General features: G+C 41.8%; 2 protein-coding genes across 4 annotated transcripts in view; both read left to right on the top strand.

Moving 5' to 3' along the window:
- Positions 1–11735, top strand: part of DAB2 (DAB2, clathrin adaptor protein) — a 53493-nt gene extending 41758 nt beyond the window's left edge. For 2 of the 3 annotated variants that reach the window (XM_025386976.1, XM_025386975.1), the window contains 6 exons: positions 244–897; positions 1900–2062; positions 5866–6498; positions 7041–7150; positions 8053–8123; positions 9984–11735. In XM_025386976.1, coding sequence (XP_025242761.1) covers positions 244–897; positions 1900–2062; positions 5866–6498; positions 7041–7150; positions 8053–8118 — 1626 coding nt within the window. In that variant the 3' untranslated portion in view covers positions 8119–8123; positions 9984–11735. The remainder of the gene's footprint in view (positions 1–243; positions 898–1899; positions 2063–5865; positions 6499–7040; positions 7151–8052; positions 8124–9983) is intronic. The other variant, XM_025386974.1, reaches the window with a different exon arrangement.
- A 7908-nt stretch (positions 11736–19643) lies between these two features.
- Positions 19644–21918, top strand: part of C9 (complement C9) — a 75292-nt gene continuing 73017 nt past the window's right edge. The window contains exon 1 of the mRNA XM_025389390.1: positions 19644–19810. Coding sequence (XP_025245175.1) covers positions 19734–19810 — 77 coding nt within the window. The 5' untranslated portion in view covers positions 19644–19733. The remainder of the gene's footprint in view (positions 19811–21918) is intronic.

The raw sequence follows: 21918 nt of genomic DNA, 5'->3' as shown, positions 1-21918 counted from the left end.
CCTAATGATGTTGAGACTTAAATAAAAGGGCATGATACTGGGGAGTAATAGAAAGGACCCAGGCTATAGCTAGGGAGTAAAGGACTACAGGGGTTGATGGAAGGAGGTAATGATCAACTGGTTTATCAAGACCAAATGCAAATATAAATTCTGATAATCCTAGTCATCTTATGTAATTTTCTCATTTGAAGTCACAACATGAACTAACACTTTCTTTTTTTTTTTTCTTTCCAAATGTGATAGGAAAGCAAAGATATCCTGTTAGTGGATCTAAACTCTGAAATCGACACCAATCAGAATTCTTTAAGAGAAAATCCATTCTTAACAAACGGCATCACCTCCTGTTCTCTTCCTCGACCAAAACCTCAGGCATCCTTCTTGCCTGAAAATGCCTTTTCTGCCAATCTCAACTTCTTTCCCACCCCTAATCCTGATCCTTTCCGTGATGATCCTTTCACACAGCCAGACCAATCGACACCTTCTTCGTTTGATTCTCTCAAATCTCCAGATCAGAAGAAAGAGAATTTGAGTAGCTCATCTACTCCACTGAGTAATGGGCCCCTGAATGGTGATGTTGACTACTTTGGTCAGCAATTTGACCAGATCTCTAACCGGACTGGCAAACAGGAAGCTCAGGCAGGCCCATGGCCCTTTTCGAGTTCGCAAACCCAGCCAGCAGTGAGAACTCAAAATGGGGTATCTGAAAGAGAACAGAATGGCTTCTCTGTCAAATCCTCCCCGAACCCTTTTGTGGGAAGCCCTCCCAAAGGACTGTCCATACAGAATGGCGTAAAGCAGGACTTGGAAAGCTCTGTCCAGTCCTCACCACATGACTCCATAGCCATTATCCCACCTCCACAAAGTACCAAACCAGGAAGAGGCAGAAGGACTGCTAAGGTGAATTGTCTTCTCCACATATCCATTAGCAGAGTGCATGTTCGGTACCAAAGGGTGGTGTGATGCAAGCTCTCTTTCCTGCTGCTCTCGTAGTTTCCTGTGTGGCTGTGAAATAGAAGGTGGGATAAGGCACTTTGGTTCTCCAGGAGTACTTTCCTCTAACTGCCACCGTGTTTAAACTTCTCAGCAGTGTTTGTCACACCCTGCTTTCCGTGTGCATGTCTTGTCACTTATGATTAAACTAAACACAAGTTTTTCCATTTTTAATGCTGCTATGCTTCTATACCTCTGGTAAGTTTGATCATCATGCTCTGGGTTGGGAGGGTGAGAGTCCTTGTGATTCCCTTTGTACTTCCCTGACACTAACACACGCCCTGCACACCCATCATATTACATTAATGTCCATGGTGGTGGTGTAAAATTCTCGAGCTTATCTCCTCTTTTAAATACTGACTAAATACATAAGTTTAGAAAAAGCTTATGTATTTACTGTTACCACTATGATCTCAGCTTTATTTAAGAGCAGCTTAAAATGCAGTTCCCATAAGTGTCTTTTTTTTACCTCTTCTAAGAATATGAAGGCTTGCCTGGATTAAGACCCTATGATCTCTATGTAGACTGACTTAAAATCCAATGGAATTATCAAAAATATTTAGGACGCTTATTGGTGGTTGCCCCTTTTACACACTTGCTTCCCCAGCTTCAAGCATTTAGCTGATGAGACCAGACCAATGTGAGTGTGTAAATGAGTATAGTAGATTTCACTTTGCAAGCCCTAGGTAGTATCAGACACTAAGACTCAGTAGTTTGTCCATTGTAGGAATCGGTCTTTTTGGAAGACTCTTTTTCTGTAGTAGTAGGTGTTGTTGTTGTTCGTCTGTCAAGAAAAAAGTTTTCCTTTTTGTGGCTCTCAAATTGGGGTATAGAGTAGGAGACAAAATGAAGCTGTATTTCACTGTTAGTGAGTAACTAAGGCTTCTCCCTCCCTCCCTGTCCTGTCAGTCTTCGGCCAATGACTTGCTTGCATCAGACATCTTTGCTCCTCCCGTCTCAGAACCTTCAGGCCAGGCGTCACCCACAGGACAACCTACAGCCCTGCAGCCCAACCCTCTGGATCTCTTCAAAACAAGTGCTCCTGCCCCAGTGGGGCCCCTGGCGGGTCTAGGTAGGTGCCTAGAGATAAAATTAAGTATGACTCTTTTGCTTTTGCTCATAAAATGATGATGCATCGGAAGACATTTCATACTCCTAGAGGGTTCTACAGCACAAGATTTGAGCATCCCAGGGAGCCCTTCTCTCACTTCTACTCCTATACAACCCCACACCCATTTGATATTCTTGACTTGTACTCACATTTGGCTCCTCAAGGCAGCATGAGACAATACATTCATTTTCAATATTGTAATTACTTGAACCAACTGGTCATGGTTTCCTGAGAGACAATTGTAAGGGATCCTAAACTCAGACCAGCTTCAGTAACAAAACAGGGTTGACATAAGAGAGGTTTGTCTGTCAACTGTAGCAACATGCATGTCTTCCATGTCTTTTACCATAATAGATTGAAGGCCTATGCCCTATCAACACATAGCCCTCTTGGCAGGAATATATGCCGAAGAAGGATATAAGTTAAGTCTGAAGCAAGAATAAGTCATAGAGTGAAAGTCCTAGGTTCTGGGCCCAGCTGTGTTCCTAGGCATATGGTAAGGGTAGATCAGGCACACATCCTAATCAGTCTCTGAACGCTTCTGCCATAGGAGCTCCTTGCCAATATTTTGGCTAGCTTGAGTGTTTTACTGAAGCTAGAACATAAGTCCTAGAAAGCCAAAGTTGAAAAAAGCAGAGAAATAAGGGAAGATGTGGAATTTTATCAGACATCTAGGATGCACTGATGCTCTTAATTCCTAAATGTGTCATTAGCTTGTGTGAGCTGCTGATCACTCTAGGGTAGGACAGTGGGAAAGTCCATTTGACTGAGGGCTGGCCTTGCTCTTCTTTGTCCATAGCCTATACTTCTTTTCAGACTCCATGGTACAGTTTTCAGAAACCCTGATAATAGTTTTTGCTGTCCTGCTGTGGACTCTTTATTTTTCTGCTCTTGGCACGTCTACAAACTCCAAATGGACTCTGGCTTGGGAGGTGGAGGACTGTAGATGAGGAAGGACTCTCCTCTCCTTTGATAAAATCTGACCAGGGATCCTGGCTTTCTCTGCCTCCTGCAGTCAGTCATCAGGATCCTTCTTTTGTTTTGTTTTGTTTTCCTCTCTGTCTCTGTTGTTTTCCTACAAAGGAAAATATTTTGGTTCTTTTACAAGAAGTCTGTTTAATCATATCTAGAATAGGGTGGCCAGAGGAGGACTGTTACTCAACTGCTGAGTGGCTGAAATCAGTGAGGGTATGAAAAGCCAGCTTGTCCCAGGTCTCTGTTCGCATTTACCCCATCAAGAGGCTCTCTCTAAAGACTTCATGTCTCTTGGGGGTTTCTCCTTTTCTGCGTTGCTCTTTTCCCTGCACCCCCAAGTGGAGCTGGTTGGTACCCTTCCTTCACAGAAGACCAGAGTACTTGCAATGCAATGTCTGCAGCGAGATCACATCACAGAGCTTTGTATCTAATATCAATGCCCTTAAGAATTTTTGCAGCCAATATTTAACAAGTCAGCCTGAAAATACAGCTGGACCCTATAACTGTTTATTTATTCAGACGAAGTGAAGCTTTTTGGCTAGGTGCCCCTGTGGAGGCCTTGGGGTATACAACTGCAGAATACTGATGATTGTTCCAAGTTTGGACATGGGACTCAAACTGAGCTCTACAGTATAGTCCCTGTCCACTAGCAGGGATCCTCAGCCAAACCATGGAAGGTTGTAGGTCTGGCTTCCGCTAGACCCAGCTGGGGGACTGTCTCCCCTGGAGATCTGGGGGGTGGGGAGAGGGTATTGTAGAAAGCTGAGCCCTCAGTTTCAACTTGCTTGTATTTTAATCTAGCTTCAGAAGGTAATAAAATTAAAGTTCTATACCCGTGTCCCCTTTTTCCTTAGTCCTTGCCCCTACTTTGTCCAGCTGGGCCTTAAATGTGTTGAAACACAATGTGGGGAATTTGGTGGGTAGGAATGAAGACTGTATAAGTATATACTGAGAAAGCCTTGAATTCCTGGCAAATGTAATATTTCCCTCTCTCTCTCTCTTTTTTTTTTTTTTTTTTTTTGAGACAGAGTCTCACTCTGTCACCCAGGCTGGAGTGCAGCAGTGCTGTCTCAGCTCACTGCAACCTCTGTCTCCCAGGTTTAAGCCATTCTTGTGCCTCAGCATCTCTAGTAGCTGGGATTACAGGCGTGCACCACCACACTCAGCTAATTTTTGTATTTTTAGTAGAGACAGGGTTTCTCCAAGTTAGCTAGATTGGTTCTGAACTCCTGGGCTCAAGTGATCCTCCCACTTTGGCCTCCCAAAGTGCTGGGTTTACAGGAGTAAGCCACTGCCCCCAGCCCTAATATTTTTCTCTTTTATGAATACCATTCTCACTAATACGATATTTTCCTAAGTGAAGACAAGTTGTCCAACATGAAAGATGACAAAATTCTACCTTCCTTTTTGCACATCTAACTGGTGGAAATTATTAGTGAATGATCTGGCTTCTGTTAATACAATTTAACTGAGCGTGTTTTAAAATATGAGCAACAACTTTGTTCAAACTAAACCCATTTTTAGAGCCTGTATTGTAGAATATAAGAGAACTTTCTCTTCATTTGTTATGAAAGGATATATTCTTCAGTGAAAATGAAGTCTAATTTCTGTATCTGTGAAATAAGTGTTTGAATTAACGTAGCATTTGAAAATTAAAATTGCCCCATGCCTTGCTGCCAAGGAGGCAGAACAGGAGAATGGGGTGTCGGGTTTAGAGCCAGTGCGCCTGATTTTCAGTCTCTACCACCAGAATATGACCTTCTGAATTTTAATTAATATCCTTGCACCCAGTTTCCTCACCTCCAAAAAGCATGCTGATTAAGTGAAATGTCCTGTTCTGAAACCCACCACTCTCTGTGAATATACCATGTGTGCCCATGGCCAGATGGCCAGCGTGCATGATGAAAACGGAGTCAGGTAATACCAATGTCTCAGACTAAGAAGCTCAAAGATAGAATCTCGTGCTCCATCACTCCTAACACCATTTTCAAAGTATTCCCTCTTGGAAATGTAACATCCCTAACCCAGGTCTGAAGAAAACTTTCATAACTAAAGAATGCCATGCTCCAACGCTCAAAGCAAGTAGGTTTCAGTCCTCCTAGGATAACATCGTTTCCTCCATTTTTATATATAAACACCTAAAACTCCCTTGGCATCGGCCAAACTTCATCTTCCCTTTATGTATATAGCTGTATCAGCGTTGGCAGCATTCAAAAGTGGAGAAACTTTGAAATGGTTTCTTCAGGATGCAAGCATGTTGAGGTCTTCTGCACATGTGTGACCGCTGGTTTCCATAAGACTCCAGACATGAGCCAGTTGCCAAATGAAAAGATCAAATCCGTGACTCAGAGAGTCCAATGGATTATCTTAATTAACTACATCATAATCAGCATGGTTTGTGCATAAAAATATATTCACTTAACAAATAAGTCCCTGCTATTAACAGGCTCTGTTCTAGTTGTTTGTGATGTATCAGACAACTAGTGTCTGTATGATAAAGGCTTATTTTTTTGATGAGTAGGTACCTCTAATGAGGAAAGTTAAAAAGACATGGTAGGAAGAACATGGGCCTCAAAATGCAACCAGCATTTGAATGCTCACTATATAGATTAGCTGGCTAACTTTTACAGTGATTAATTGCTCAGAGTCTTTCTTCTTCCCACATCAGCCTCAGGACTCGGTGGAGGTGTTAGCTGCATCGAGACTTCCCAGAGAGTTGTGCTCTCTGAAAGTCAAGAATCTTCTTCAAGCTTGGCTCCTGATAAGTATTTTTCTTCCTCTTACTTCAGGTGGTGTAACTGTCACACTCCCTCAGGCAGGACCATGGAACACAGCATCTTTAGTCTTCAATCAGTCCCCTTCAATTGTTCCGGGAGCCATGATGGGTGGTCAACCTTCAGGTTTTGGTCAGCCTGTCATTTTTGGTACAAGTCCAGCTGTTCCAGGTTGGAATCAGCCTTCACCCTTTGCAGCCTCAACTCCCCCTCCAATGCCTGTTGTCTGGGGCCCTTCTGCATCTGCGGCACCCAATGCTTGGTCAACAACAAGCCCTTTGGGGAATCCTTTTCAGAGCAATATTTTTCCAGCTCCTGCTGTGTCCACTCAGCCCCAGTCCATGCACTCTTCTCTCCTGGCCACTCCTCCTCAGCCACCTCCCAGAGCTGGCCCTCCCAAGGACATCTCCAGTGATGCCTTCACTGCCTTAGACCCACTTGGGGATAAAGAGATCAAGGATGTGAAAGAAATGTTTAAGGATTTCCAACTGCGGCAGCCACCTGCTGTGCCTGCCCGGAAGGGAGAGCAGACTCCTTCTGGGACTTCGAGTGCCTTTTCCAGTTATTTCAACAGCAAGGTTGGCATTCCTCAGGAGAATGCAGACCATGATGACTTTGATGCTAATCAACTATTGAATAAGATCAATGGTAAGCCACTCACCACTCTGCCTACTGTTCCAACAACTATCTCCACTGCCACATGAACCTAAATGAGTCCCCCGAATGAACCCTCTCCCACCCATCAATAGCCTTGCTTTTGCTTCTGTTGGCAATCAAGGGTTATGGAGACAACTTAACCATTTACCTTTTGGTGATAACTGTTTACCTTAGTCATTTCTGAGGACTGACCCAATGCTGCCCTCTAGTGATAAATCTTAAAAGGGCTGCCATGAGCTATTGAAATGTGATGACTGGTGGCTCTTGGAGGGCTGTATAATAAGGCGTCATCCATGTTCCAAAGCTTTAAGTGAGGGGATTCTGAATCTCTTCCACTTCAGATAAATATGCATAGCTTTCTCTTCTGAGAGGGATAATAATTATTGGGATACCTAGTATTTGGTGTTGATTTTTGTTCCACTGATGTAAATTTCAAAAGTATGGAACTAAATTTCAAAGATAAGCTGACTCAGAGACTGGCCTGTATTTGGAGAAAGCTTGTCTACTGATTGCCTGGATTTTTTGCCTCCTAGAACCACCAAAGCCAGCACCCAGACAAGTTTCCCTGCCAGTTACCAAATCTGCTGACAATGCATTTGAGAACCCTTTCTTTAAAGATTCTTTTGGTTCATCACAAGCCTCTGTAAGTATCAACCACTAGAAGCTGTTCTCCAAAGTACATGCCACATAGAGCTCTGGCCTCCTGAATTAACCTTGCTTTTATAATAGCTTTTTTTTTTTTTTTTGAGACAGTCTTCCTCTGTCGGCCAGGCTGGAGTGCAGTGGTGCAATCTCAGCTCACTGCGACCTCCACCTCCTGGGTTCAAGCAATTCTCCTGACTCAACCTCCTGAGTAGCTGGGACTATAGGCACATGCCACCACACCTGCTAATTTTTGTATTTTTTTTGTAGAGATGGGGTCTCGCCATGTTGGCCAGGCTGGTCTCAAACTCCTGACCTCAAGTGATCCATCTGCCTTGGCCTCCCTCAGTGCTGGGATTACAGTCATGAGCCACCGCACCTGGCTATAATAACTTATTGATGGTAAAACGTGTTTGGCTAAGATTTGTCACCAAGAACCTTCACAGTATAAACATTGATGTAAACTGGAGAAGGATTATTTGCACAAGAACTATTATCTTCTGAATTTGAGAAATAATATCACATAGAAAACATTTTTCATATCTCACTTAACCTGACCCATGAAAGCATTTCGGGAGAAAATTGAGCCAAAATACCATCTTGAAAACCTTTCAAAAATGTAAGTTCTTAATTTTCCAATAATATTTCTATAGCTTATAAAAATAATACTTCCCATTTGGGGGAGGCAAATGAAATGCATCTGAACCTTGATTTTCACGTAAATAATATACACTGCCACGTGCAAGCAAATGGAAACAAATCACTGTAAGCCTCATATAATGTTTGATTGGCCGATTGGCCTATGGCCTAAGCGAGTTCGAAAGAATTTTGGAAGTCTTCATTGTAAATTTTTTTTCTTATGACTGTAACTGTATTTATTGACTAGATGATTTATCTTCTTAGGTGGCTTCTCCTCAACCTGTATCTTCTGAGATATATAGGGATCCATTTGGAAATCCTTTTGCCTAAATTCTGTAAGTAGAAGATCCTAATAAGTCTATCTCAGGGGTTTTTGTGAGAAAGGGTGACATGGAGTAAAGAGTGAAATTTTAATTTTAGAATTGGGAAGAGGGTAAATATCTATAATTTAAGAATAATCAACATGGAAATCTATACTTAGATCATTCAATAATGACTAGGCTGGGCACTTAAGAATAGAATTCCTAAACACATCAAAAAATAGTAATAAACCCTTGGGGATGTGGATTTTTATCTTATCCCATTTTTGGTTTTTCAGTTCTGTGTGGGAAGTAAAACTCAAAACAACACATCACAGGTTTCTAACCTTTTAACTTTCATTTTGAAGTGATTGCAAAACAACCTAGTAATAATTTGGTTTCCTATAAAGGGTTCAGATTCTGAAGATCTTCTGAAGCCACCATACAAGTCAGCAAAACAGATTATGATCATTACTCCTCTTGATGGTATTAAATCTAAAAGTTTTAACAACTGTTAAAGATCTCCTTCATAGGCAGTAGGAGCTCAAAATGAGTCTGAAGGTTGATTCTTCTGTCTAAGATTCTACTTAATCTTAGAAAGTGATTAGGTTGAATCACCCTCAGCTGAAACCCTGGAAGGGCTCAGTGTAACTCTTTCTCAACAGAAGGTGACAGCAACTTTGTTCTCATCTCAAAAGACTGAATTTAGTAGGGAAAAGAAGGTGCTCCCCATTTTAGAGCAGGTAGGGCAGCTGGTAGGGGTAGAACAATAGGAATAATGGAAAAAAAAACAAAACCCAAACCCTTTTTTTTCCAATCTTGTCTCATCCAAACAGGACTACTAAACTATGATTTGGCCCATCTAGAATGTAATTATTTTTAATAGATAAATATCTTAAATGTGGTAAGAACAATAAGATTGAGCTTATAGGCATTTGGATCATTTTCCCTCAACTCCAGTTCTACAATGGCTGTGTTTCCTATAGTACCTTTCCATAAACTGCTTCAGAGAACTGGGTAAATCATTCAAAATGCAAATTCCTGGGTCCTACCGCAGCCCTAAGGAATTTCTCTTTGGTGCCAAGGAAATGCTTCCTTTTAACAAGAGTGCAGGTGATTCTAAAGGTAATAACGCAGTAGAGTAGATATTTAAGAGCTAGAAGTCTTACTAGAGACTCATTCTCACCTTCCACTCAAGGGGAGATACACCCAAACCTATGGAAGGAGTAAACAACACTCGGAGTCAAGATGGATTGTATGGACTAAATTGAATGAACTAGACTTCTCTTTGGCGGTCCTTTCTTCTTTTTTTTTTTTTTTTTTTTTTGAGACGGAGTCTCGCTCTGCCACCCAGGCTGGAGTGCAGTGGCCGGATCTCAGCTCACTGCAAGCTCCGCCTCCCGGGTTCACGCCATTCTCCTGCCTCAGCCTCCCGAGTAGTTGGGACTACAGGCGCCCGCCACCGCTCCCGGCTAGTTTTTTGTATTTTTTAGTAGAGACGGGGTTTTACCGTGTTAGCCAGGATGGTCTCGATCTCCTGACCTCGTGATCCGCCCGTCTCGGCCTCCCAAAGTGCTGGGATTACAGGCTTGAGCCACCGCGCCCGGCCTGGCGGGCCTTTCTTCTTTAGGTCATGAAGGAAGGATAGTTTAGGTCAACCTGCTACATCAATAGATTGGGTAAGGGGAACTCTCATGGGATAAAATAACTAACATTGTTGAGCACTTGCACTAATCATTTTATTAGATGCTCTACATTTATCATCTTCGTCAATCGTCACATCAGCCCTAGGAGATACTATTACTGACATCTTTAATAATGACTTGATATTTAATACATTGACATTCAGTTCAAAAATTCTAACCACAGGTTTCTTTCTTCTCCATACCTCTCTAGGAACTTGGTCTGCAGACCATCCGGAGGAATAAAAAGGTTGGCCTTAGTAGTCAAAAACAAAGCTGATAGCCAGACATGCCCTGATTTCTGCCTTTGTTCCAGCTTTGACATATTATCTGTTGCCTTATTTCTCGTTGCCTCTTCTACCTGTAAAATGCTTTTCACTTTCTGTCTAGGTTAAAGCTAAACTGAATCTATGGCTTTAATTAAATTAAGATCCTAAACTCTCTAGCTTAAGTGTAAATGAAGTACAGTAATTTTCCTACTGAACCCTGCTTATTGTGTCCCTGGAACATTCTAGAACACCTGCCTTCTACCCTCTGGTTGGGAGACGCAGCCACCACATCCCTTCATCTCATAGTGTTTTGAATAAATTTTCAAATCCTTATTGTTCAAAGTTGTTCGGGGGTTCTGTTTCAGAGCATAAAATCTAAAGGTTATAGTAGAACAAGGCACCTTCTTAAAAGAAATCTTGCTTTAGACTGTCAGTTACAGAGAATTTCTAAAGTAAAATTGAAGCAACTACAACTTCTCCTTAGACACTTTGGAATCTAACCACTGAAGGACCTTTTTAAAGAGATAGCTTCTCTTCTTTCTGAAGATCAATTTCTCCCAAGGCCAAGATTGTCCTTTTCTCCCATCTCCTGCTAGCCATTGCAAATGAGGGAAGAGCATTATTCATCTCTCCTCTCGTTTTCTTCCTGATTCTTTTTTCAGTCAGTTTTGCTCCTGGGTTCAAGTAGCATTACCACTCTTTCATAAGCAACAGAGATTCTCACAGGGCAAAAAAAAAAAAAAAAAAAAAAAATCTAATGATTCACAGACAGCTCTGGAGCCTCTCTTCATTCTCGGTAATTGCTAGTCCCAAGAACTAGAATTGCAAATGGGCACAACCTATATCCTTCCTGTGGAAGAGGAGGCCTTTCTCTTGAGCTGAAGTTCCAGAAGAGCAGTTAATGTTCAAGAGAAATTGAACTCAACTCAGCAACAAAGGACTCTATTTTGCAGAGCAACATATCAGCTAAATGTGATTGTGCCAAACACATTAGGTGCTTATTTGGGGTCGTGCTAGGCCTTTAACAAGTAACTGGAAAACCTTCTTGCAGCCACAATCTCATCGTCGTTAGTAGGAAGATAAGTGGGGAGGAAAAAGTTGAACAAATGTTTGGGGTCACCATTGAAAATCTAATGTCTGCAATATTTTTCTCCTCGTAACTTGGAAACGTTCCCAGTTCATTTTCAGTCCTGTTGTGAGCACAGTTCTGAAGGGTTTATTCTTGTCAAAATAAGTTTGTTTTGTTTTGTTTATGTTGGGTTTTTAATGTTGTCTCTTGACCCTTAATGCTCAGGTTCTTGTGGGAGTTCATCAACCACATCCAATGTTACCTTGAGGGGGAAGAAGAGGGTGATGCTCAGAAGCTAAACAAGACAGTGGCCACATGACCCTCTATTGACTAGCCCCAAGTAGAAAGTCCTGTGGTTTTATGTTTAATGGTAATAGCTGATCATATATGGCATAATTTTCTATCAGCTTCCTACTCAGTCACTATAAACACAGACTTGAAATAGTACTTTAAATGTCCAAATACCTAAATGTGGTAAACTGGAGGTAACTATTTCTAGGTAGTTCAATTTTTGAAAGTCATGATCAGCCACACAACTGTTTTGTACATACTTATTTTCTCATGCACTTTTCTGTATGCAAATAAAGCTATAAATTTACTCATTTCAATAAACTGGAGTGGCAGAATATCATGTGGTACCATCGGTTTATTCTACCTGCTTTGAGTTGATATTAGAGGCAAGCTATAAAACATACCAGTCTGAAGTGGAGAAAATGTTAGCTATAATACATTCTGGATTGTCACAAAAATGAAGAGAAAGTGGAAATCCATGAAATAGGACCATGGGTAAATTACCATCTGATCTATTTCAGCACCTTCTTCTGTCTCAAACCTACACACACTCCCTTTCTGGGAGTGTAAGGAAGACTAGTAGACCTGTACCAGAACAACCTCAGCTGACATCCACTATAAAATCACTCATTAGTGCACTATTGGTTCATGCCTTTTACCCTTGGCTGCCTCTTGTTTTTTATTCAGTCATGTTTGACCTCACCAAGACACAACTGTGTGGACTGCTCTAGGCTGGCATAGGCCCCTCTGGAGAGCTGTTGCATGAGATGAGCGGGCTGATGAACAGATGTTTTTAGCATTAGGACACTCTTAAACTTTCTCACCTAGTATAAAAGTTCAAGGTGCTCATTCATTTTAAAAAGACCTGCAACTACAAAAAAGAGAATCCCAAGGTGGGCTTTGCTTGGATGTAGAAGTCTTGGTGTTAAACCTAACTTCTCTGAGGAATAAGACAACATTTTGGGGAAGGATTATCTATTGGTGTATAATATTTTGGAATGTTCCTTATTTCTGCCTTACCTTTCTCCTTGACCGAAACATTTGATCTCTTTCTAACAATAGTGAGGTGGAGTAGAAATACACTCCATACAAAAGCAGGTTCCAGGAGAACTGAAAGTAAGCCACAGATGAGCTAGAGAAGGCTGCTGATAAGAACATGTTGCACAAATTATCTAGCTTATCCAGGTGCTCTGCAGTGCGTCTAACCCATTGAGCCTGTGTGTTATCTCCACGTGGCTTAATCTGTGAGATCTTGCCAGAGGTTAACTTGCTGGTGTGTACAAGAGGAGGACATTCCTTTCAGTGCAGTACGAACTACTGTTGATCAAGCAGAGAGCGGCAGTTACTGAAGTGTCCCTGCAAAGTGGAAACACACCTGTTCCTTATACAGTCGGCTCGCCTAACCTCAGATTTCGCATCTGCAGATTCAACCAGCCACAGCTGGAAAGTATGTGAATCGAAAATACAATAAAATAAAAATAATGCAGCAATTAAAATAATACAAATAAAAACAATCCAGTATAACAACTATTTACACAGCATTTATATTAGTTATTATAAGTAATCTATAAATAATTTGAAGTGTATGAGAGAATGTACATAGGTTATATGCCACGTTATATGAGGGACCTGAGTATCCACAGATTTTGGTATCTGCAGGAACTAATCCTCCACAGATACCAAGGGATAACTAATTTATTTAATAAGCAGTGGTATTCACACCTGTGTGCCAGAAGTTCCGCTTTTCATGGTGACCCTATTATCTTGGAAAGACAGTTTCCTTTACATATCAAATATATCTAAGCTAAAAGCTGAACTTTAACAGCCAGCATACCCCTAAATTTCTCACATAAAAGCAATACAAAGGGCTGAGGTATAGACTTTCCCAAGATAATCTTGTATCTGTGAAGTACTTTACCATTTATGCAAGATAACATTATTCCATTGATGCCATTCATAATCCTTTGAGGTGGGATCTGTTGGTGTAAGTCTTACTCAGGCAAGACTGGCATCCATGCTTTAAAAAAAGCTGCACTCTACCCCAACTCTTAAGGGAGTGTTTTTCACAGTATTTTATTATAACAGTGTGTGTTGTAGTAGAGAGATCCTTTCATCCATTGATCTCAGACTTTACCATCAAAATATTAACTGTGGTGTCTAGAGAGAGCCAGAGGGTAATTTTGTGTCTTTCCTGAGGTGGAAGCAAAAAAAAAAAAAAAAGGCAGGGGGCGGGGGGAATAGAGGATGTAGCTAACTCAGGAGTTTGGTTGGCCGTGGAATTACCTGATGAGTGAGGACTCTGACCCATATTCCCGGAATAGGTTTAATGCAAAATCCAGGAAAAGATGGGAGCTGCCCCAAAGCCCCTGGTAAATATTTAAGCTATTACCATTTGAGGAGGTTGCTAAATAACAAAACAAATAATTATTGCTGGGAAATGATATGTTTTGAGCTAATTCCCTTCTGCTAAAAATAATTAAAACTCATGTTCTAGGCTGATATGACCAACAGGGACATGTACAAGGCTATGTACTGGCAGCAGCTCTGTTAACACGTCGTAATTATAGCAATGCTGATGGACAAGGGCCAGCCATTTGTCATCTCACCTGATGAGTGGCCAAGCCCCTCATTTGCCCTTGCTTGAAATTGTGTCCTGTATTTAATTACTAAACTTCTACCACGTACTGAAATCATACAAGTGCTTGTCTCCAGCAAGACCATGGTGTGGGCTGCTCAGTGACAAAGAAGCTGGCCTTCTGCAGAGATGAAAGATGAGGTTGTTAAAAATGGAAGGAAAAAAAAAAAAGCCCAACTCTGAAATTCTTTATGACTAAGTTTTCCTTGTGATATTGATTGTGGAATTTTCTCTCAACTCTTTATTCACTTGGTTGATTTTAATCATTATTTTATCTTACTTATAAGAAAGCAGAATCATTACTGCTCTAAAAGTTACAGGGTAACCTGACTGGACTGGAATTGAGTGGAGGATGCTTCTGGGGTGTGTCTGATGCTGCCTCCACTTGTACCTACTTAGACTAATTGATCACCATAGAAATGGGGTATAGCAGAGGGCTGAATGGAATTAAGATAAATATTGATAGAGTTGGCAAAATCAGAAAAGAGGAGGGCAGAGAGGCACCCATGAAAATGCTGAAATGACTGGAGAAGAGGCTGGAGACTGAGTGGGGAGGGAGTCATACAAATAGTCAAGAGTATTGGTGAACAAAAGGGTAGGACATGGCATAGACAGACACTGAGAACCTCAAAAGAGAAGAGGATTGTGCTGAGTCTTCCTTTAAAATGAAATGCTGTAATGTAATCAAGTGTGCCCTACATAGTTCTATGTGATGGTAAACAGATCTAAGCCACAGGAATCCTTATTACTGTAAAGGGACAGCCAGACTTACATCACCTCGACTGAACTTCACAAAGAGCTTCAGAACCACTCAGTAGAGAAATTTGTTCTTTCCTCCTTCATTATAAAAGAGCTCATCTGAAAATGCTAGAAGGAAAATGGCACAGGACCAGCAAGGAAGAGAGCTGGGCTCTGATGCTTCCCCTGCCCTAACCATTCGACCTTAAGAACAAGGATGTCATTTTCCCAATCTGCATTCATTCATTCATCTATTAGTGCTTGTAATTCATAAATGTGCTAGACGCAATGCTAGATGTGAGGGGCATAACAGCAAATAAGACACACCTAAAACCTGCAATTGACGGTGATCTCCAAGTTCTCTCTATTCAATGAGTCTAGTTATCTCCACTGACTACACATGTTGTAAGTGGAAGCCCTAAAATTTCACTGTGGTATTGCGAGACCTGTGGATCTTTGGACAGTCGGAAAGAAATAGCTATGGAATGTACACTAAGATCCCTTTACTTACTGCTAAATGACTTTCAAGAAACAGTTTCCATCACTATAAAAGAACCAAATGGAAATGACCCTCAAGACATTTATATGAAATCAGTAAAAATTAAGTGTTTCTGCCTGCAGGTCAGAGTTTTAATGTACATATGCCTGTGTCTGCCTTAAAAACTGGGAAAAGTATTATTAAGCAAAAAACTTAGTTCACTATCACAAAGTTCCCAAGAAAATTGAAACTAAGAAGAAAACAAAGGGCAACTGATTGGTGAAAACCCTCGGCAGAGTGGAAAACCCTGGAATCAGAGTTTAAAGACGTGGTTTGTTCAAATCTCACCCCTGCCTCTTCTGTGTGTGTAGCCTTGCAGGTATTTCTCTGAGCCTCATCTGTGAGACTAGAATAAAAGCTTACCTTCTATGGAGTTGACAGGACTCAGTAAGAAATTTTATAGTAAAGCACCCTATAAGCAACATGACATAGTTAAAATAATAACAATAGTGATAGCAAGGTAGGAAAAGCCTGAGATGTGGAGCCAGATACAGCAAGTACAAATTTGCAGTTACTCATCCCTGGCTGATGCTGGACAAATGATGTAATCTCAATGTGTCTCCATTCCCTCAGCTGTAAAACAGGTTATTTTGAGGACTAAATGAAATTGCATATATATGTATATATGGCCTGACACATATTAGAAGTTCAATAAACATTTATTTTGTAATTTGGAAGCCTATAAGTGTTCTACAAATGAAAATGTTATTATGTTCACTGCTCTAGTCTAACGCATGATGATGCTTTATTTCTGTGACATACACACAGAAACATAAGCCTCATTTCAAATCATGTCAGACACATGATAAATGTTAAGGACAAGAAAGAGTTAAAAGCATTATAAAAATGTAAAGCATATTATTCATATATTTTATATATATAATATATAGATTATATAAGTATGCATTATAGTATGTAATATATTATTACATACTATATATTATAATTACATAATTTATAAAATGTAATATATAATATAATTTGGCTCTGTGTCCTCACTCAAATCTCATCTCAAATTGTAATCCCCACATGTTGAGGGAGTGACCTGGTGGGAGGTGATTGGATCAAGGGGACAGTTTCTCCTGTGCTGTTTTTGTGATAGTGAGTGAATTCTCATGAGAGCTAATGGTTTGTTTTTGAGACGAAATCTCGCTCTTGTCTCCCACGCTGGAGTGTGACAGCACGATCTCGGCTTACTGCAACCTCCGCCTCCTGGGTTCAAGCAATTCTCCTGCCTCAGCCTCCCGAGTAACTGAGATTACAGGCGCCTGCCACCATGCCCAGCTAATTTTTGTATTTTTAGTAGAGACAGGGTTTCACCACGTTGGCCAGGCTGGTCTTGAACTCCTGACCTCAGGTGAGTCACCCGCCTCGGCCTCCCAAAGTGCTGGGATTACAGGCGTGAGCCACCATGCCCAGCCAGCTAATGGTTTTGAAGTATGGCACTTCCTCACTCTTGCTCTCTCCTAATGCCATTTAAGACATGCCTTGCTTTCCTTTCACCTTCCACCATGGCTGTAAGTTTCCTGAGGCATCCCTAGCCATGCAGAACTGTGAGTCAATTCAACCACTTTTGTTTGTAAATTACCCAGTCTCGGGTGCTATCTTTTTTTTTTTTTCTTTTTTTTTTTGAGACAGAGTCCTACTCTGTCACCAAGGCTGGAGTACAGTGGTGCAGTCTCAGCTCACTGCAACCTCCGACTCTGGGTTCAAGCAATTCTCTTGCCTCAGTCTCCCAAGCAGCTGGGATTACTGTCACCCACCACCATGCCTGGCTAATTTTTTTGTATTTTTGATAGAGACAGGGTTTCACCATGTTGGCCAGGCTGGTCTCGAACACCCGACCTTAGGTGATCTGCCCACCTGAGTCTCCCGAAGTGCTGGGATTATAGGCGTGAGCCACCGTGCCAGTCAGGTAGTATCTTTGTAGCAGCGTGAAAATGGACTAATACATTATATATTGCCAATATATAATATATAATTAATATGCTATTAGTATACTTTACTGCTCTCATTATTTTTCTACTTTACATTTAACCTGAACTATAGTGATAAAATAAATACAACTGAGCAATTCAGAAAAGCCCCCTATTCAAACTAGTCAGCAAAAAATATCCACTCTCTCCCTCATCCCCCTTCCATTGATTTAGTCTCCAAAGAGACAGGTGATTTGTCAATCTCCAGTCACATCAACTTATCAAGTCTAATCATCACAATTTCTAATCAATTAGCATCAAATCTAGTTAGTATAAAGCATCCCATTCTGACTGCTTTTCTGTCTTTATTTCCGTAAGTATCTTGATAGGGTCCAGAGAGGCCTCATAAGAGCCCTCAACATTGCTACAGCATTTTTCTTTTTTTGAGACAGAGTCTCACTCTGTGGTCCAGGCTGGAGTGCAGTGGTGCCATCTTGGCTTACTGCAAATTTTGACTCCCGGGATCAAGCAATTTTCATGTTTCAGCCTCCCAAGTAGCTGGGATTACAGGAGCACACCACCCCACCTGGCTAATTTTTGTATTTTCAGTACAGATGAAGTTTCACCATGTTAACCAGGCTGGTCTCAAACTCCTGGCCTCAAGTGATCCACCCGTGTCTACCTCCCAAAGTGCTGGGATTATAGGGGTGCACCACTGTGCCTGCCCTGCTACAGCATATTTGACAGATTTGTACTGTTTCCAAATGTAGCCCATCTGTTATTAGCCAAGACTCACAGGAAGTGTCTTTCAGGCATGGACTCATCCCATGACATAGTTACAAGAGTTGTGGCATCCATTCGAATCATCTTGTTACTTGGCAGTTCTGCATGGCCTACACTCCACAGCAAGCTCAGGAAGAAGTGAGATCAGTCCCATTAAAGACCTCAAATTCTCTGCATAAAAAGGAGAGGGGCCAAGAAAGTAGGTGAAAGTAGATACATTTTACCCCGGGTAGGAACATCAGTGGAAAAGGTAAGGCAGTATTGGACAAAAAAGCTGTATATTCTGTCTTCCCTCAACCCCACCCCTTGTTTTGCAGGTCTTTATATGTGCTAATGTTTGAAATTTACCTATAGGTAATAACAATACTGATGAAGTCCCTTTAAGAACTATATCCAGAGATGTCTGATGTCCTTCTTCTCAAGGTAGTCATCCTCAATCTCAACCCTGGCTACACGTTAGAATGAACCACAAAAGCGTGATTTTGAAAGCATGGATGCAGAGTGTCATCACAAGTCAATCAACTTAGAGCTGAGCGGACAGCGGGCAGCTATCACTACTGTTCTCAAGAGTCCCCAGGTCATTCTATTTTTGCAGTCAATGCTTTAAGAGCAGTTGTGATGTTCACATTCTCTGATGTTCCCAAAAATGCACTGCTCTTCCCACAAGTGCTGGGAAGCATGAAATGTGAGGGGAAAATTCTTTTTCATGGGCAGGAACAAGTTTTCTATCTCAGATTCTATCTTGTGTGATGCTGAGATAAGGAGACCAGTCTTTCTGGTGGATGCCCTTAATGCCTTCGGGAGTTTACATCTCATTCTTCAAAATGTTCCACTCTGCCTATAAGGAAAGCCAGGATTATAAATGCATTTGCTCACATGGAAATAACCCCCACACAGCCCATTTGCAGATTAAAAAAAAAAAAAAAAAAAAAAAAGAAGCATCTACGTCTGTGCCATCCTTTCCATTAAGTGCAGTTCTTTACTAACTTTGACTTTATGCCTCCATGAGAAGCATCCACAGGCTTTTTTTCCCCCAAAATTGCATACTCCCTCATCTTCCACCCAACCCCTCCAGTCTTGCAAAATAAGAACTGCTGGGGGTTCTTCATTTTTGTTTCTGGGTTTTTTTTGGTTTGTTTTTTGTTTGTTTGTTTGTTTGTTTTTGCCAGAATTTTGCTCTTGTTGCCCAGGCTGGAGTTCAGTGGCCCCACCTCGGCTCACCGCAACCTCTGCCTCCCAGGTTCAAGCGATCCTTCTGCCTCAGCCTCCAGAGTAGCTGGGATTACAGGAGCCCACCACCATGCCTGGCTAATTTTTTTGTATTTTTAGTAGAGATGGGGTTTCACCATGTTGGCCAGGCTGGTCTCGAACCCCTGACGTCAGGTGATCCACCCACCTCAGCCTCCCAATGTGCTGGGATTACAGGCGTGAGCCACCGTGCCCAGCCTTTGTTTCCATTTTCACACAGCACTGCTGCCCATCTTAGGGACTTCAGCATTCACAGGCCCATTGCCCTACATCTACTTGTCAATATGAGAAAGCAGGAGGCCAAGAATTACAAAATGATGCTCCTTTGGTTGGACTTCAGTACCCAGGCCACCCAAATTGACAAAAACCCTGAATGCAGACAAACAATACTTGTTCCCTGTCCTCTGGCCCTTTGCAAATAAATGCCTTACCCGACCTGCTCTGCCACCCCACTCGCAGCCACCCAGCAAGAGCAGCATGTCAGCCTGCTGGAGCTTTGCAGCTGCAATCTGCATTTTAGAAATAAGCGTCCTCACAGCAGAGTACACGCCCAGGTGAGTCAGTTACTTTTCTGCTTGTCTCTGGAAGTTTCCTGTAGGATTAGCATTTCAAGGTCTTTTTAGCAGCAAAGTACATAACAATGTTAATCCACATTGCAATATACAGAGCCCTAGCATTTAAACTTTGAAAAAAGATAAGAAAATACATAGGGTGCATCTTTGCAAGTTTTCTATGGAAATCTGCTGCTTTTTCTGGGTATTTATTTTCAACAGACACTCAAATGTTAAGATTGAGGTATTCTTTAAATATTTGGAATTATAAAATAGAGCTTGTTTTCACCAGTGTGTGATAAACCTGGGTTTATTAGTGCCTGATGTCTAAGAAGTTTAAAATTAAGGAAATTAATCTTTCCCTCACTCTGCCTCAATGTCTGACCCCTTTAACATTTGGATAAATCACCCTTTTGCCTCCACTTTAGGCAAAGGTTAACTATTTTGTTTCTTTTCCTTGACATCCTGAGTTGTGTTCAGAGGCATGCATTTTGTTTAGGGCCATTTGGGATTTAGGTCATATTTCTTCCATTCCAGAATTGTGGTGATGCAGACCTGTCACTCAGGCTTTGACCGAAGACACTTTTTCTCCTTTTTCTCTGATCCTAATCAGGAATGCAAAGCCTATGGCAAGTCACCCAGGAAACAAATCACCCAGATAATAAGTGTTTATTGAACACCTACACTGTACCGAGAAATGGTGGTGGTTAGGGTCACATGAGGCATCCTTCCTTCCAACCTGGAGTCATCGGAGTAGACATCGAACTGTGTAATTCAATACAGGATGATCTGTCCTGGTGAAAGTACTGAAATATTCCTCACTTCAGCAGTATGGCTGGGGGGAACGTCTGCCCAGGCCCTGTTCCTCTGCTCAGACATAACCATAATCTGCTTCCAATTCCCCATTGGTCATTTGACTCTTGGTTTACCCAAATGCTGTTTTGAACTTTGATGTCTGTCTCCAGTACATCTTCGCCTGCCTCTTGGCTGCAGTTGGAGGCCACCACTCACCAAGTGGGTTATTCACAGGGCTGCATCTTTCAGGAGGGGGCACCCAGAGGTGCTAGACAGACAAACATGGGCGCTGCATCCAGTGCTCGACCAGACCTTTCCTTCATCCCTCCTCTTTCCATATTATCTGTAAAGCATTGTACCATTCAGGACATATTTTTGTTTGGTGGGCATCTGGGCACAAAAGGAATGTGGAAAGGCAGTTCCTCCAAGTTGCTTTAGCTCTCTTGAACTTCACCTGACCCTGTCTTCAGCTAAAAAAAAATAGTAATAATAATTCAAACAACCCACATTCCTAGATTGTGGCTCCTGCTGATCAAAAATGAGAGGCTGTGGGGAAGCTTCTATTGCTTTGAAGTGCGTACCCCCTGGGTCCTGGCCACACTCAGCTGTTTCAGGGAGAACCGGAAGGCCCCCTTAGCTGGACCCCAGCTCCAGCAGCTGCACGGCTGAGTTTGGTTTGGCTTCGTGGGCTCCCATTGCTATGCCCTCTTGAGTTTGCCCGGGTTGCCCTGCTCTGAACGCTCTGTGCTTTGCCCTTTGACGGGGGTTGAAGTCAAAACAGAGTGTTCAGAGCCCTCAGTCATGAAGTGAGATGATTTGTTTGAATAATAGCTAACTGAAAATTGCAAAATAACTTTTAAAAATATAAATTTACCCTCAGAATAAAGCATTCCTCTGAAGCTAGACTTCCCAGGCTCAGGTCGAGGCCCCATTACTTACCAACAGTGTCAGTTTGGGCGGGTTGCTTGGCCTTTCTGTACCTGGGTTCCCTCGTCTGTAAGATGTGGTTTTATTTATGTCCCGGGACTACCGTAACAAAGCACCACAAGCTGGATGGCTTCAAACAAAAGAAATGTATTGTCTCACAGTTCTGGAGGCTAGAAGTCTGAAATCAAGGTGTTGGCAGGGCCATGCTCCCTCAGATACTCTGGGAAGGGTTCCTTCTAGTTTCTGGTGGTGGCCAGCACTCCCTTGTATTTTGTTTTTTGGTTTCAGGTCTCTCATTTCAGTCTCTGTCTCTATCATCACAAGGCCATCTTCACATCATCTTCCCGTTGTATGTGTCTTTATAAAAATGTCCCCTTTTTAAAAGGACA

The sequence above is a fragment of the Theropithecus gelada genome, chromosome 6 (assembly GCF_003255815.1).
Source record: "Theropithecus gelada isolate Dixy chromosome 6, Tgel_1.0, whole genome shotgun sequence".
Taxonomy (NCBI): domain Eukaryota; kingdom Metazoa; phylum Chordata; class Mammalia; order Primates; family Cercopithecidae; genus Theropithecus; species Theropithecus gelada.
The sequence above is the reverse complement of the archived record's forward strand: the minus strand, read 5'-3'. Positions and strand labels throughout refer to the sequence as shown.